Source organism: Rhinatrema bivittatum, chromosome 7 (genome assembly GCF_901001135.1).
Source record: "Rhinatrema bivittatum chromosome 7, aRhiBiv1.1, whole genome shotgun sequence".
In the NCBI taxonomy this organism is placed as follows: Eukaryota; Metazoa; Chordata; class Amphibia; order Gymnophiona; family Rhinatrematidae; genus Rhinatrema; species Rhinatrema bivittatum.
In genome coordinates, this window is record NC_042621.1 from 123609180 (window position 1) to 123624587 (window position 15408).

Here is a 15408-nt window from a genome sequence, read left to right on the forward strand (position 1 = left end):
GCACAACCCCCCCCCCTATATAGTAGAGGGCAACTGGAGAACAAAGCTCTCCGCTTAAAAGCACGCTGACCAGTACTCATACAGTGGTATCCCATCCTATGGATGGCGGCACACCTTTGACGCCACTCACTGTGCTTGTGGGCAGAATCCCACGGTGCAGCAAGGACCGGAGAACCACTTGCTAGAGTTGGTAGCTGTGTGCTGCCAAAAGGCAAAATCACAGAGTGTGAGATAATGCCTTCCTTGCCAGTGCTTCCCCAATGACGAGGAGGCTGAGACCTTGATGCAATGACGGCAGAACTCTAGCATGGCTGAGAACTACAGACGGTGAGAATACTGCCTGCCATTGCCCGAGGCACCTGGAGTAGGTGCTTTGCCTTACCTGACCACGCATGCTGTGCTCCACTGTTTCAGTAACTCTCAGTGGAGTGCATAGGAAGAGTGACAATGGCGTTCCCAGTACCACTGGGGCTCTGGGTATGGCAGGGTGGTAGGTGGCGTTCTATGGCATCACCCCCTTCAGTACCTGATAATGCTCCAAGAGGCTGGACCCAGTGTCAGGAATGGCTCACCGCTATATCCCTCATGGAACGATAGCAGCGAAGTCCATGGCAACAGACAGAGCCCATTGTGCTCTGTGATTGTATCCTGTGGCATCCGACAACATCCACTGGTGCTCACAGTGGTCACGGTGCCCATAGGACTTTTGTTCACCAACGATGGATCACATCAAGGGCACCAAGTGATGCTGCACCCAGGGCTTCCACAGTGCTTGTCCGAATCTTGATCAGTTTGATGGTATATAGCTCCATCCCTGGCATCACAGGTGCCCGCGGAACTCAACAGCCCAGCGGCACAGATAGAAATCCTGGTGCCCGAAGACATCGATGGACTGGCAGAACCAAGGATGTGAGCGGCACCTGCAGGCAGAGGCTCTGCAGCCCCGACACGCCTCATCGGTGCTCAACAGAACAGATGACTGCCAGTGCCATCGACTGTTCCCCTCGGCTCACCTATCTTGTCTGAGAATGTCGATGCTGCTAGCTTGATGGCATCCCTCACCAGTGGCTATGGCCTACTATAGCCTCACTAGTGCTCATTAACACCAGTGGTGCACGAATCCTGGCAAGGCCCCAGATGCCCCCCGATCCCAGTGGCTCAGGGACCCCTGAGATCATCAGCATCCATGGTGCCAGATAGCTGTAGGCCAGTGATGGGACAGCACAATGCTCCTCAATGTCTTGTCGGGACACCGCCAAGGAGCCTCAAGGGCATCAGATCACTGTGCCTGGATGCCTCGGCATACCAGGGTGCCTTCAGTAAATGGCGACCTCAGCGCTCGATCTATTCAAGATCAAAATTCTTGTCGCTCAAGGGCTCTCACAACAGCCCCGATGGTCGACGACCTCATGGACGACCAGGGTGCTCAATGGTGATCCCAGTGCCTCCTTGGTGGCCCCCACACCTCGATGGCAACTAGGGAGTCGACTGTATCGGGGAAGATCTGCATCGTGATGGCATTGAGGCCATGCACCACAATGGCCCCGAGGGCGACTGCAGCATCGAGGGTGGTCACTCACCTCGATGGGACAGAGGGCATCGATGGTACTGACAGCATCAACATCGAGGGGGACCAAGGCACTTGATAGCAGACTTGGCCCCGAAACTAGATGTTGGTGCCGCTACTCTGCCACCTCGAAGCCCCAGGCGCTCGATGACTCCGGTGCATTGAGACTCCAGCACAGAAGGCCCTTACAGCATCAAGGGCTGTCACGCACCACGATGGCATAGAGGGTGCCCTGGCACCTTGACAATGTCAAGGGTGACCATGGCGCTCAATGGGAATCCTGGTCCCCGATGCGGTACTGACAATGCATCAGATCAAAGGTGCACTGTCATAGATGTGCATGTGCAACTGCTACTGGACATGGCACCGAAGGTGTGGCAGCAAGCTGCTTGCCCAGGCTACTGCTCATCCTCTCTCACAAGCAGACTGCACTACCATCACCCGCAAGCAGGAGGGGAGGTTATACCAGCCAGGGCTCCTGCCCGTGGAGATTAGTTCTTTTGAATGTGGGGAGGAACAGTGTAGTCCTCGATCTCTGTACTGTCTGAACCTCCACTGATGCCAATCAGTGAAATGACATTGAATTCCTGCCTGGGTAGAACTCAGGCGAGTCCCCAAGTTCAGCGACCTACACAGATCACTCATGGACTGCATTCAGACAGTCCTGCCAGTATCTGACAAAGGTACAAAACATAGAGAGCAAGGAGAAGACACACATACTAAACTGCAGGTAAGTTGTTTTTTTAAATAAGGGATAGAATAGACTGTCAGACTGCACAGCATCTAAGGCCCGTCATGAGGCTGACAGACAGAGGAAAGAAGAAGGAAAGGGAAAAGAAATGAAACTACCAGAAGGGTAAAGGAAAGAAAACAGCTGCAGCTCTAGAAAAAATCACTTACAAAAACTGAGGAGTACACAAAGCTGAATATCGTGAGACAAATGGCTCCTGTGACCACATGGTTCCGCAGAAAAAGAGAGACTGAGGGACTCTGCCTAGGGGGCAGGGTGATGACTACAGCTGCACATGCTCAATAGGGCATGTTTGAAAGTTCTGGATTCTTTGAGGTCAAAGTTCTGTGCCAGGCTCCATCTGATGATGTCACCCATGTGTGAGGACTACCATCCTGCTTGTCCTTGGAGAATGCTATTTAGCACAATTTAAGCCACAATCTCTAGAGTAGTTAATCCCGTGTGGCAGGAAGGGAATATGCAGCAAACAAAACCGAGGGCTCCTGTCTTCATCTTACAGAGTCTAAATATGGATGCTGATACTTTTACCTGTAGCTTTCTTACCCTATTATTGCAGCACTAGAGGCATTCATGGAAAAAGACATAGTATAAAAGCTTGTTATTAAAATTGGATCCATGCAAATAAGTTTTTCTCAGCCTTTAGTGCAGTTAAATGGATATTATTGAAGCCCAACTTAGGTCTCCTGAAGCTCTTCAGTGACAAAACAAAATCTCATTCTCTCTAGATTTAGTCTTTATCTTACATCATTTATTTACTATGTTGCTATTTACTTGATACTTTCATCTTTTCATCTTTACCTGTGATTTGTAAAAAGAGTGAAAAAATAAAATGAGCAAAGTCCACCATAATGTCAAACCCTGGCCACTCCCTGCAGAGCCAGTACCTTCACGTCAACTTGCATTGTCCTCTTGTCCAGTGGAATGTGAACCAGCTTCATCCCAAAATAGTGAGCCGCCTTGTCAAATGCTGCATGAGCACTGATGGGAGCCAGTCTACAAAGCACAAAACGTTCGATGAGAGAGAAAATGAGACAAGTAAAAAAACAAATGTTAAAAACAGCTGCTTGGAAAGCCTTTTACATGAGTTCTTTATGACAGATTTCAGTGTAGTGGAAGCTGTGGGAAGACTGGCCTTTAATTAAAAGGTTGCTTGTTCCTTTAGTAAGCAGTAAGACACGTGCACTGGTGCAACCACATAACCTTGGTATATTTTTATCTTGAGTATGCCTTTATTCATTCTAGAATGCAGCTCAGCGCAAACTCAACCCCAAGTGACAGGTTGTTGTCCTGCTAAAACATCTTTATTTGCTTAAAAAATGGCATACGGACAATAAGCGGTATACTTGGGAACTTTTGATTTAGAGTCACCCTAAGATTTTCATTGATTGGGGGGGAGGCATAAGGGGGCAGATTGGGTAGTGTGTGCACAAGCTTTCTCCTCTTACACACACACACACTAACTTGCTTGCAGGTTCACTCTCACATACGCTTGCTCACATCCTTCTTTCTCTCATGCCCACTCATACTCCCCTCCACCCCAGACACATGCCCACTCACACTCCCTCCCTTACAACATACATGCCCACTCACATACATGTCCTCTCCCCATACTCACAATCTTTCCCTACTCCAAACCCACCAGTGGCAGAAACCTTCTCTTTGGGGCCCCCCCACAGCTGATGGGATGCCTCTTCTTTCCAGTCATGCCATTTTCTGCTTCTGCCCTGGACCTATAAAAGACTCCCGTTTCTTCCTGCCCCAGGTCCTCCTCCCTTCTTCCTGCCAGCAGGGGCCAGAGGCTTCCTTCCTGCCTGAGGGGCCAGGAGAAAAGGAGGCATCACCTGTCTGGCCTGCAGTGGAGGGGGGGGGGGGTTGCAGAAAAAAGGAGAGGCATTCAATTGGCCCATGTGGGCCAATCCGATGTCTTCCCGTCTGCACAGGCTCCTTCACTAGCAGCAGCAGCAGGACACAGTGTGCAAGTCCTACAATGTTTACAGATTAGAAGCTCAGTCAGTAATCACTGCAACACACTTTTAGTACATTTTTGCAGGGAAGGAATGGCTAATTTCCCATCTCCTGCAATTACATGTTAATTAGAATTTGTTTTTACATTTCACATAAAAAGAAAAAGAAGCACACTTTGCACATATTGTAAACATTTACATTAATCAAATCAAGCTATTGAAAGGCTGTCATGACAAAACCAAATATAAAACAAAGTTTATAGAGGTCTCTCAGCACAGAGAGAAATCCAGTAAAAAAAACAAAAAAAAACCAGGTTATTTAAAAAAAAAGTTCAGAGTGCACTTACTTATACAAATGGGCGAAAACCAGAAAAATCTAATGCCATTGCTTTTCAAGGACCATGAACTAATGAGAGCAGCACACCTTATCAGGCGCCTCACACAATTGCAGAAACGTTTAATAAGATAGAAGATACCAGTTACATTAAAAAATGTAAAAAGGACCAGCTCTGATCCCTGGTTATATTCCCAGAGCTGACTGGGAATGTTATGGCCATGAACATAAAGGGATTACTTAAATTGGTGGTGCACCAGAATTTTTTCTGGCCATGTGGCTCAAACACATAATAATTATTTAAATGAGTGGGATGATGAGTTTCCAAGCTCATAACCTATGCAGAGAAGGGTATTAATTCTCTCACTGCCATACAGTTGAGAGAAAATTAACATGGGTGGGGGGGGGGGGGGGGGAATGGCCAGTGGGAAGGAGCAGTTAAAAACAAAAAAAAAAAAAAGAGAGACAGGAGCGAGGGTCTTGTATCACAGCCTTAGGCCTGGATTTTCTAAGTTCACAGAATTTAGAAAATCCGGCGGTAACTGGGGGGGGGGGGGGGGGGGGGCGGGCCTACGAAAGCCGGCAGCGATCACACCACCGCGGTGCCATCGCTGCCGGCTTTCGCAAACCAACAGCACCACCGTGAAAGGTGGTGTTCTTGGCCGTGTTACTGACAGGAATAAGGCTCCTTACCTTTTCACCATCAGCGATGTCTTCGCAGCGTCTGCCCCTGTGCCGCCCCCCCTGATTCCTCCCCTTCCGGTACGGACGCCACCCAGAACCAGATACTTTTGGAAAATGAGCCCCTTAAGTATGTTATCCTGTTGAGCAAACTTCGCCCAACACAATAAGGTAGCCCAGATGTTGATCTCCCACCTTCATGATGGAAGAGAAGCAGCTTGGGTGGACCTCAACACAAGAAGGCTGCCGAGAACCCCGGATTCCCACTTGAATGTCCTTGGTTTCCTGAACTCCCACACTTACCCTCCTGCTGCCTCACCCAACACTATCAAAATCATACTGGCTCAGCACCAGCTCACACTTTTACCATATGTGGATTACCATATGTGGAACGGTGAGCCCGCAAAACAGCAAGAGATAGGGAAGCATCTTGCATCCTGCCAGAGGGAAAGGGAAGGAGGAAGCTTAGGCTCTGGAGTAAGGGCAGCCTAAGTGAGTATTATGAATTTCATGAAGGCGAGTGGCTGAGGTGGGGCAGGGTTGGATATGGATTTCGCTACTCGCCTTTCCCATTCAGGTGCAATCTAAAGAGAAGATTTACAAAGGCTTTTCTCCCTTTCACTGTCTATAGGAAAAAAAAGCTTTGTAAATCAGATCAGGGAGGATAACTTTAAAAAATTCTGCTCACACGCTCATATACATTTGTATATGGGTGTTAGCAGATCTCCCCCAGTATTTTATAACTCACACGTATCATACATGTGCGGGTTATAAAATATGCACAAGAGGTTGGGAGGACAAGATGGCGGCACAGCAGGATCGTTGAGCATCTCAAGCTGCCATCCACTATTTCCAAAGTAAAATTGCCTTGCCATGCCGGCCAAGAGAAAAGGAAAAGTAAGGGTCTTTCCCTCGGAGCCCTTACCTCCACTTTTTGCAACTTGAAATAGATCGCTTTATGACCCAGCTGGAAGGAGAGGGATCCGGTGAACCCATTGGAAGCTCCCAGGAAGAACGGGAAGCTCCCCTGGATGAGGCTTCCCTAAGCCCAGACCAGCGTCCACCTCCTGGCTCAACGTGGCTCAGAAGGAGACGCGGCTTTGTCGCTCCCCGATGATGCGGAAGAAGCGACAGGGCATCGGAAGGGAGGAATTCCTTGGAGCCTGTGGAGAACCGTGGGGAGAGAGGCGAGAGAACCGGAACGTCGGTAGAACAGCAGAGGAAGGCGTTCGCAAGACCCGCGGAAAATGGAGTAACATCTACATGAGAGCACCAGGATTTGCCCGCTTCTGAACAGCCAGTCGATCTGTGGCCTATACCTTCAATGCCAGAGACGGTAACTTTAGACGCAATTTGGGACATGGTGAATGGGCTGAGTTCAACCATAAACAGTCTTGAAACTAAAATTGACTTAGTTTCTTCTAATTTTCAAGAACAGTTTCGTGGTATCCAGCAACAAACGAATGAGATCTCTATTAGAGTTGGGGAGACTGAAAGTCATATAAAGTCTCTCCAAACCTTAAATGCTGTAATGATAAAAGATCAGTTAGTCTGTTTGCGGCGTCTTGAAATGATTGAGAATAATATAAGACATTTAAATGTAAGAATAGTGAATTTTCCTAAGGTGGCGGGTGAAATTCCCTTTATTTCCTTAAAGAGATTCTTAACAGAGGAACTTGGTTTTCCTGATACAGATATTCCTTCTAGTAACTCATGTTTCTTTATAACAAAAAGAACCTCTGTTCCTGCTGTTTCAATACCTGCCAACCTTACAAGTTTTTTAGAAAACTCTACTTTAGAAGTCCTAGAAAGAAATACTTTAATAGTATCATTTATTGCAACATTGGATATAAATAAACTTATGAAATCTATTTTCTAAATTTCCAGTATCATTTCATGGCTAAAATGTTAAAAATATATCCTGATTTGGCTCCAATTACTCGTACTAGAAGACGAGAATTTCTGGCTCTTAGGCAAAGAGTTATCTTGTTAGGTTTTTCATTTTTGCTAAGATACCCTTGTCGGTGTGTAATAAGGAGAGGGGAAGAAACTTTTGGTTTTTTCCAGTCAGAACAATTGCATCAGTTTGTGGAGACTCGGGAACCTGCAACCTCATCCCCATTGCTTTCTAATGAGCAAGGCTGAATAATTTGTTATACCAGCTGTAGTACTGTGTTAGTGCCCCAGGGGCGGATTGGGCATCCCCTAGTGAGCCGGTCGCTCTAGTCACGTGGTCTGCCGAGCGCGGCCGTGATGGAGCCGTGCTCAGCAGACCACATGGTATCTCCTGGGCGGCAAATCCCCGGGCCGGTCTTCATCGGGAATCCGCCGCTGTAGTGCCCTGTTTATTTAATTTAATTTCTTGGCAATAATCTCCTTACTATATTTCTGTCATCCTATCTTCATATTTCCTAAATAAAATATGCACAATTATTCCCTGCGTCATTCGCGCACATGAAAAAAAAAAACGTGAAGAGAAATTCAAGTTAGCCAGGTAAGTCTTAAAAAGCGCTAAATTGCTGTATGTGGATTTTACTTTATATTTTAAAAATATACGTGTGGAGTTTTTTTTTTATTTTTTCTTTATTTACACTTTGTTAATTTTTTCAATTCAAAAAGTAAAGACAATTCTTACTATCAGAAAATAGGAACACATTCCTGTAACCATCCCATACAAAGAAAAAATACATACATAATGAAATCTAACATTGGTATATGTTCCTCCTATAGGAAATATTCTGGGGGCGAAAATATGGGAGATATTTTGTAATAAAATTATACTCTATTTATACAAAGTTAATTGGCATAACGTTACTGATAACATGTTTTACTTTCAATCCCACGTAGTATTAACTAGGGGTTATAACTGTAATCACCCTAGAATTTACAAATGATTGAAGTTGCTCAGGATAATGAAATACAAAAATCTCTTTCTGCTTCTTCACAATACATTTGCAGGGGTATCTGAGCAAAAACAAATAACCCAAAGATATCACTTGCCCCTTTAAAAGGAAAAACTCTCTTCTTCTTTGCTGCGTAAGCCGAGAAAAGTCTGGGTATATTCTAAGTAATGCCCCGTAAAAGGGTGTTGAGATATTCTTGAAAAAACTTCTCATTATGATACCCATATCCTGCTCCGAAACAAAGTCATCAAAAGGGTAGCTCAGTCACATAACTCCACAGCCGAATCCTCAAGATATTGGGTAAGATTTTCCAAGATCTGTGCTTGTTGTCTGTCCTTGTTGTCTGTCCTTCCTTGAAACTGGAAGGAAAAACATTTTGGCAATACAGGGCATCTTTGACTCCTCGAATTTCAAATTTTCCAGGAAAAATTTCTTCAAGGTAATTTCTGAATTTTGACCTGCTATTTTTGGAAAATTTAAAAATCTTAGGTTAAGATGCCGGGAATAGTTCTCTAAATTTTCAATCCTTTGTGAAGCACTAGTTAGATCTTTAATTATTTCAGTGTTACACTCACTATTATTTTTCAGTGAGGCCTCAATTTCTTCAATTTGAGGTTCCAAACTGTTAGTTTTTATTTCCAAATTATCCACTTTTGCGCTGATTCCCTCTACTTTTGCATTGAAACCTTGAAATGCTAAACTTAAACCAGATACTAAGTCCAGAGCATGTTGAGAGTCACATTATCTGGCTTAGGTATTATCTGAAGTTGGCTAGACTCACCAACTTTCTTCACCAGTTTTTCTTCCGCCTGTACTGCCACAGTTCCCCATGTCTCCTTCCCTCCTCCTTCGGGGGTAGATGATCGCGGTCCAGCCTCGGTTCCTCTTTCTCCCTCCATCGAGGCTCCGCTGGATGGCACGAGGACACTGAAGAATTCTCCTCTCTGCTCTTCTCGAACCGGGAATGCAGTCACAGCACCTCGGTTTACTGCTTCTCGGCAGCAGCTAGAAAGTCAGGCGGGGACGTCATCACTGGGCGCCAGGATTCAGGAGGGCTCAGAGTCACGTCCCCCAAAGACGCTGAGGCTCCCTCCTCGAACACCTTAGTGGGGGTTGTCACCTCCTCAATTGTCATTGGTGTGGGTGAGAGAGAAGTTATTAAGCATTGTCCCGCCATCGGGGGGGGGGGGGGGGCGCAGAGGGGTAGACCCGTGTTTTCCCCTTACGTTTCGCAGGCATTTCTCTAAATTCAGGAAACAGACCTCGGAGCGCTTTCACTCAGCTCCTGCACGCCGCCATCTTGCCCCCCGGATGATACCACGTGTGGAGATTTTATATGTGAATTTTAAGAGGCACTCACGCGTGTACATAGCTTTTAATGCATTTAAGTCTGCAAATTTTCCAACATATGCGCATGCATGAAATTGCCAGTTTTACCAATCAGTCCACCAGGTATCTGTGTCCTCCTCCAGGTCATAGAGACCCTCCTGGTTCTTTAGCCTGAACTCCCCCCGTCAGTACTTCACAATAAAGTTGTTTAATATCACTTACACCAGATAAAGAGCTGGGGTAGACACGCAAGCAAGCTGACAAATCCATATACACCTCTTATAAAGTAGCTCAAATGCTAGCCCAGCCCCTGAATACGCCTAGACAGCTCCGTTTTTACATGGATATATTTACTCACGAACCCTATCTGCACGCATACATTTGAGGTTTATAAAATAGCATATACACAAAAAAAAATGCTACTTACACATGGAGATGCTGATTGTAATGCATGCAGCCTTTTGAATATTCACCTTTAAATCTGTAACCGAGGCAATGGAAGGTGAAGCGGCTTGCCAAAGGCCACAGAGGAGAAGTGGGAGAAGTGGGATTTGAACCCTGGCTTCCCTGGTTCTCAGCCTGCTGTTCTAACCCATAGGCAGTGCACACAACACCTTCCTTCATGCCAAAAATTAATTTTACTAATTATTGCAGGACATCAGTGTGTTCATACGGAAGGAGCTAACTAAACTTAAAGTAGATAAGTCAATGGGAACCAGATGGGAAACATCAGAGGGTACTATGGGAACTTAAGAGATGTCCTGGCAGCTCCGCTGGCTGACCTTTTCAATGCTTCATTAGAGTCTGGAGTAGTTCTGGTGAAATGGAAAAGTGCCGATGTGGTTCCTATTCATAAAAGTGGAAGTAAAGAGGAGGCTGGGAACTACTGGCCAATCAGTGACCTCTGTGATGAGCAAACTAATGGAATTGCTGCTAAAACAGAGGATAGTGCAATTTCTGGAATCCAATGGATTGCAAGATCTGAGGCAGCATGGTTTTACCAGAGGTAAATCTTGTCAGACGAATCTGATCATATCTTTGATTGGGTTACCAGAGAGTTGGATCAAGGAAAAACGCTAGAGGTAATGCACTTGGATTTCAGCAAGGCTTTGACATAGTTCCTCAGAGAAGACTTATAAATAAATTGTGTGCCCTTGGTAAGGATTTTAGACTGACTGGGTTAGGGATCTAGCGAAGCTTGAAGAATGGTCTAAGGTCTGGCAGCTAAGATTTAATGCTAAAAAAAATGTAGAGTATGCATTTAGAATGCAAAAACCCAAGAGAGGTACATTATTAGAGATGCAATTATTCTAAGCATTAACATAAGAACATGCCATACTGGGTGAGACCAAGGGTCCATCAAGCCCAGCTTCCTGTTTCCAACAGTGGTCAATCCAGGCCATAAGAACCTGGCAAGTACCCAAAAACTAAGTCTATTCCATGTTACTGTTAGAAAATAGCCACTGCTATTACTAGCAAGTCAACAGAATTAATAGCAGGTAATGGACTTCTCCTCCAAGAACTTATCCAATCCTTTTTTAAGCACAGCTACATTTTCGTATCTAATGCGCGGGCGTAGATTAGTGCGCACACCCCGGCATGCACAAATCTACACCTCATTTTATAACATGCGCACACAGCCGTGCGCATGTTATAAAATTGGGGGTTGGCGCGTGCAAGGGGGTGCACACCTGTGCGCCTTGCGCACGCCGAGCGCTTGGGGAGCCCCAATGGCTTTCCCCATTCCCTCTGAGGCCGCTCAGAAATCTGAGCGGCCTCAGAAGGAACTTTCCTTCTACCCCCACCTTCCCGTATCTAACCCGCCCACCAGCCCTACCTAAATGCCCCCCCTTTATTTTATTATTTTTTTTTTTTTTTTTATTTACGCCTGCCTCTGCGTAACCCTTTTAAAATCCGCCCCTAACTGCACTAACCACATCCTCTGGCAAATTCCAGAATTTAATTGTTCGTTGAGTGAAAAAACTTTCTCCGATTAGCTTTAAATGTGCCACATGCTAACTTCATGGAGTGCCCCCTTGTCTATTATCTGAAAGAGTAAATAACAGATTCACATCTACCCGTTCTAGACCTCTCATGATTTTAAACACCTCTATCATATCCCCCCTCAGCCGTCTCTTCTCCAAGCTGAAAAGTCCTAACCTCTTTAGTCTTTCCTCAGAGGGGAGCTGTTCCATTCCCCCTTATTTTGGTAGCCCTTCTCTGTACCTTTTCCATCGCAACTACATCTTTTTTGAGATGCGGTGACCAGAATTGTACACGGTATTCAAGGTGCGGTCTCACCATGGAGCGATGCAGAGGCATTATGACATTTTTCGTTTTATTCACCATTCCCTTTCTAATAATTCCCAACATTCTGTTTGCTTTTTTGACTGCCGCAGCACACTGTACCGACGATTTCAATGTGTTATCCACTATGACACCTAGATCTCTTTCTTGGGTAGTAGCACCTAATATGGAACCTAACATTGTGTAAATATATCATGGGTTATTTTTCCCTATATGCATCACCTTGCACTTATCCACATTAAATTTCATCTGCCATTTCAATGCCCAATTTTCCAGTCTCACAAGGTCTTCATGAAATTTATCACAATCTGCTTGTGATTTAACTACTCTGAACAATTTTGTATCATCTGCAAATTTGATTACCTCACTCGTATTTCTTTCCAAATCATTTATAAATATATTGAAAAGTAAGGGTCCCAATACAGATCCCTGAGGCACTCCACTGCCCACTCCCTTCCACTGAGAACATTGTCCATTTAATCCTACTCTGTTTCCTGTCTTTTAACCAGTTTGTAATCCATGAAAGGACATCTCCACCTATCCCATGACTTTTTACTTTTCCTAGAAGCCTCTCATGAAGAACTTTGTCAAACGCCTTCTGAAAATCCAAATACACTACATCTACTGGTTCACCTTTATCCACATGTTTATTAACTCCTTCAAAAAGTGAAGCAGATTTGTGAGGCAAGACTTGCCTTGGGTAAAGCCATGCTGACTTTGTTCCATTAAACTATGTCTTTCTATATGTTCTGTGATTTTGATATTTAGAACATTTTTCCACTATTTTTCCTGGCACTGAAGTCAGGCTAACTGGTCTGTAGTTTCCCAGATCGCCCCTGAAGCCCTTTTAAAATATTGGGGTTACATTAGCCACCCTCCAGTCTTCAGGTTCAATGGATGTTTTTAATGATAGGTTACAAATTTATACAATAACAGAGCCCCCCCCCCCACCGGGTACTCCCTACAGCCCAGCGCCTTTGACTGACCCCCCCCCCCCCAATCCCTCTGTAACCTGCCGGTCCTACCTGGTATCTCATACTCTCCCAACCTTAGTCTCTAGCTCTCTCTCATCCATTCCTAGCAGTCTCCCCCACTCCTGATCTTAGTCTTTAACAATCTCCTTTTCTCCGGCTCTACTCTAGCCGTTTTTTGTCCTCTCCCAGCCCTGGTCACTTTCTGAGCTCTAGTTTGTAGCTGTCTCTCAGTCTCTCTGCTGCAGTCTATGTCACCAAGGCTTTCTATCCCAATGGCTTCAGCAGGAGATTAAAAAGCAACAGAATAAACCCAACCCCTAACAGGGGGAAGAAAGAGATTTGCGGTTAGGGACTCATAGGAAAGAAAAAAAAGGTTGTGGGGCAGGGGGAGGGGTGAAAAAGCAGAAAGAAGAAAACTTGAGAGAAAGTGCTACAGTTTGAGATTCGTCACTGTTCAGTGACAGCAACTTGCAGAGGGAACTCAGCCCTTGAGTTAACAGCTTTAAACTTTTCTATGCTCTTCCTTTCCAAGGAGGAACACCAGCTCACTCCCTAACCCATAAGAACATAAAAAGTGCCTTGTAGAATAATTTCTTTTTTGAAAATTCAAAATAAAGTTTTAAAAAAAAAAAGTGCCATGCTGGGTCAGACCATCCTCTGACAGTGGCCAGTCAGGGTCACAAGTACCCCGCAGATTCCCAAAAGTTGATCCATTTCTTGTATTGCTCCCAGAAGTTAGGGCTGTTCAGTTCAGAGAAGAGACAACAAAAAGATAGAAGTCTACAAAATCATGAAAGGACTTGAACAAATTAATGTAAATCAGTTTACTCTCTCAGATAATAGAAGGACCAGAGGGCACTCCATGAAGTTAGCAAGTAGCTCATTTAAAATAAAATCGAAGAAAATTATTTTTCACTCAGCGCATAGTTAAGCTCTAGAATTCATAGACAGAGGATATGGTTACGGCAGTTAGTGTAACTGGGTTTAAAAAAAAGGTTTGGATAGGTTCCTAGAGGAGAGTCCATAAACTGCTATTAATCAATAAAAAATAGTAGTTTGAGAGTTATTTAATGTTTGGGTACTTGCCGGGTACTTGTAGCCTAGATTGGCCACTGTTGGAAACAGGATACTGGGCTTGATGGACACTTGGTCTGACCCAGTATGGCATATCTTATGTTCAGGGATAAGTGTTGGCTCTCTCAAGTCTAAGGAGCCCTAATCTGTTTAGCCTTTCTCCATAAGGGAGCCTTTCCTTTGGAAGCTGGAGCTGCGCAAAATTCCCAGCTCCAGGTCCTGAAAGAGGTGGAGACACAAAGCAAGACAAATTACTTAAAACATTCTGTAAGCCTAAAACACAAAATTAAACAAATCCATGATGAAAAGCAGTACCTAGCTCAGTTATTATTTATGTATTCTTTTTACATGTGATTAGTGAAGCAGCTTTGAAGGTGCTGGACATTCTTTTGAGTTGGTGGGGATGTCCGGATCTGACCTGCTCAGTTTAGTGGTGCATGACACAAATTTGTTTTCAAGTCGATGGTGCAAGGACACCACCTTTCATTAATGATTCTACACCCCTGGATATGAAGGTCATCAAGTTCTGGTCATCATTATGGCTGACACTTGGTGACCAGTGATATGTGTGCCTGAGTTTGAAACCAACATGGAGACTATGACTCACCCAGAATCCTCTACTGCCTTGGCCTGCTTGCAGTTCTGGCCATGAGAACCATAAATGCCCTAATGACCTTAATTTGGAGAAATTACAGAAGACATCTGGACAGCAGCAGGAGATGTCAAAAACTTATGATGGAAGGTCATAGGGTCACAAAAAAGCAGAAGGATAAGATCAGAATCTCACAGGCTAACTTTTCAACTAAAGTGGCACCAGCGAAACCAAAGTCTTAGAAACCTCCATGAGGGTGAAAACCTGACAGGACAAAGGACTAACAGAAGATTGATGTGAAAATTAGGCAAGTAGGCCCCAATTTGGGAGGGGGATCAGGGTAACAGATTTAATTCATCTCGTTTTGACATAAGAAACTGTGTACATGATATTCCCATAGATTCAAGCAATTTAAGGATTGAGACTGTGTGTAATCTATAAAAAGAAGACTTTACTAATGCACGGAGAGAAACATAGGGGCGGATTTTCAGAGCCCTGCTCGCGTAAATCCGCCCAAAACCAGGCGGATTTACGCGAGCAGGGCCCTGCGCGCCGGGAAGCCTATTTTACATAGGCCTCCCGGCGCGCGCAGAGCCCCAGGACTCGCGTAAGTCCCGGGGTTCTCCGAGGGGGGCGTGTCGGGGGCGGGCCCGGTCGTCGCGGCATTTCGGGGGCGTGTCGGCAGCGTTTTGGGGGCGGGTACGGGGGCGTGGCTACGGCCCGGGGCGGTCCGGGGGCGTGGCCGCGCCCTCCGTACCCACCCCCAGGTCGCGGCCCGGCGCGCAGGAGGCCCGCTGGCGCGCGGGGATTTACGCCTCCCTCCGGGAGGCGTAAATCCCCCGACAAAGGTAAGGGGGGGGTTTAAGACAGGGCCGGGCGGGTGGGTTAGGTAGGGGAAGGGAGGGGAAGGTGAGGGGAGGGCAAAGGAAAGT

General features: G+C 45.5%; 1 protein-coding gene across 3 annotated transcripts in view; it reads right to left on the reverse strand.

Annotated features, from left to right (window-relative positions):
- SGPL1 (sphingosine-1-phosphate lyase 1) overlaps nt 1–15408 on the reverse strand; it is a 210634-nt gene that overhangs the window by 32655 nt on the left and 162571 nt on the right. For all 3 annotated transcript variants that reach the window (XM_029609059.1, XM_029609060.1, XM_029609058.1), the window contains one exon: nt 3203–3311. In XM_029609059.1, coding sequence (XP_029464919.1) covers nt 3203–3311 — 109 coding nt within the window. The remainder of the gene's footprint in view (nt 1–3202; nt 3312–15408) is intronic.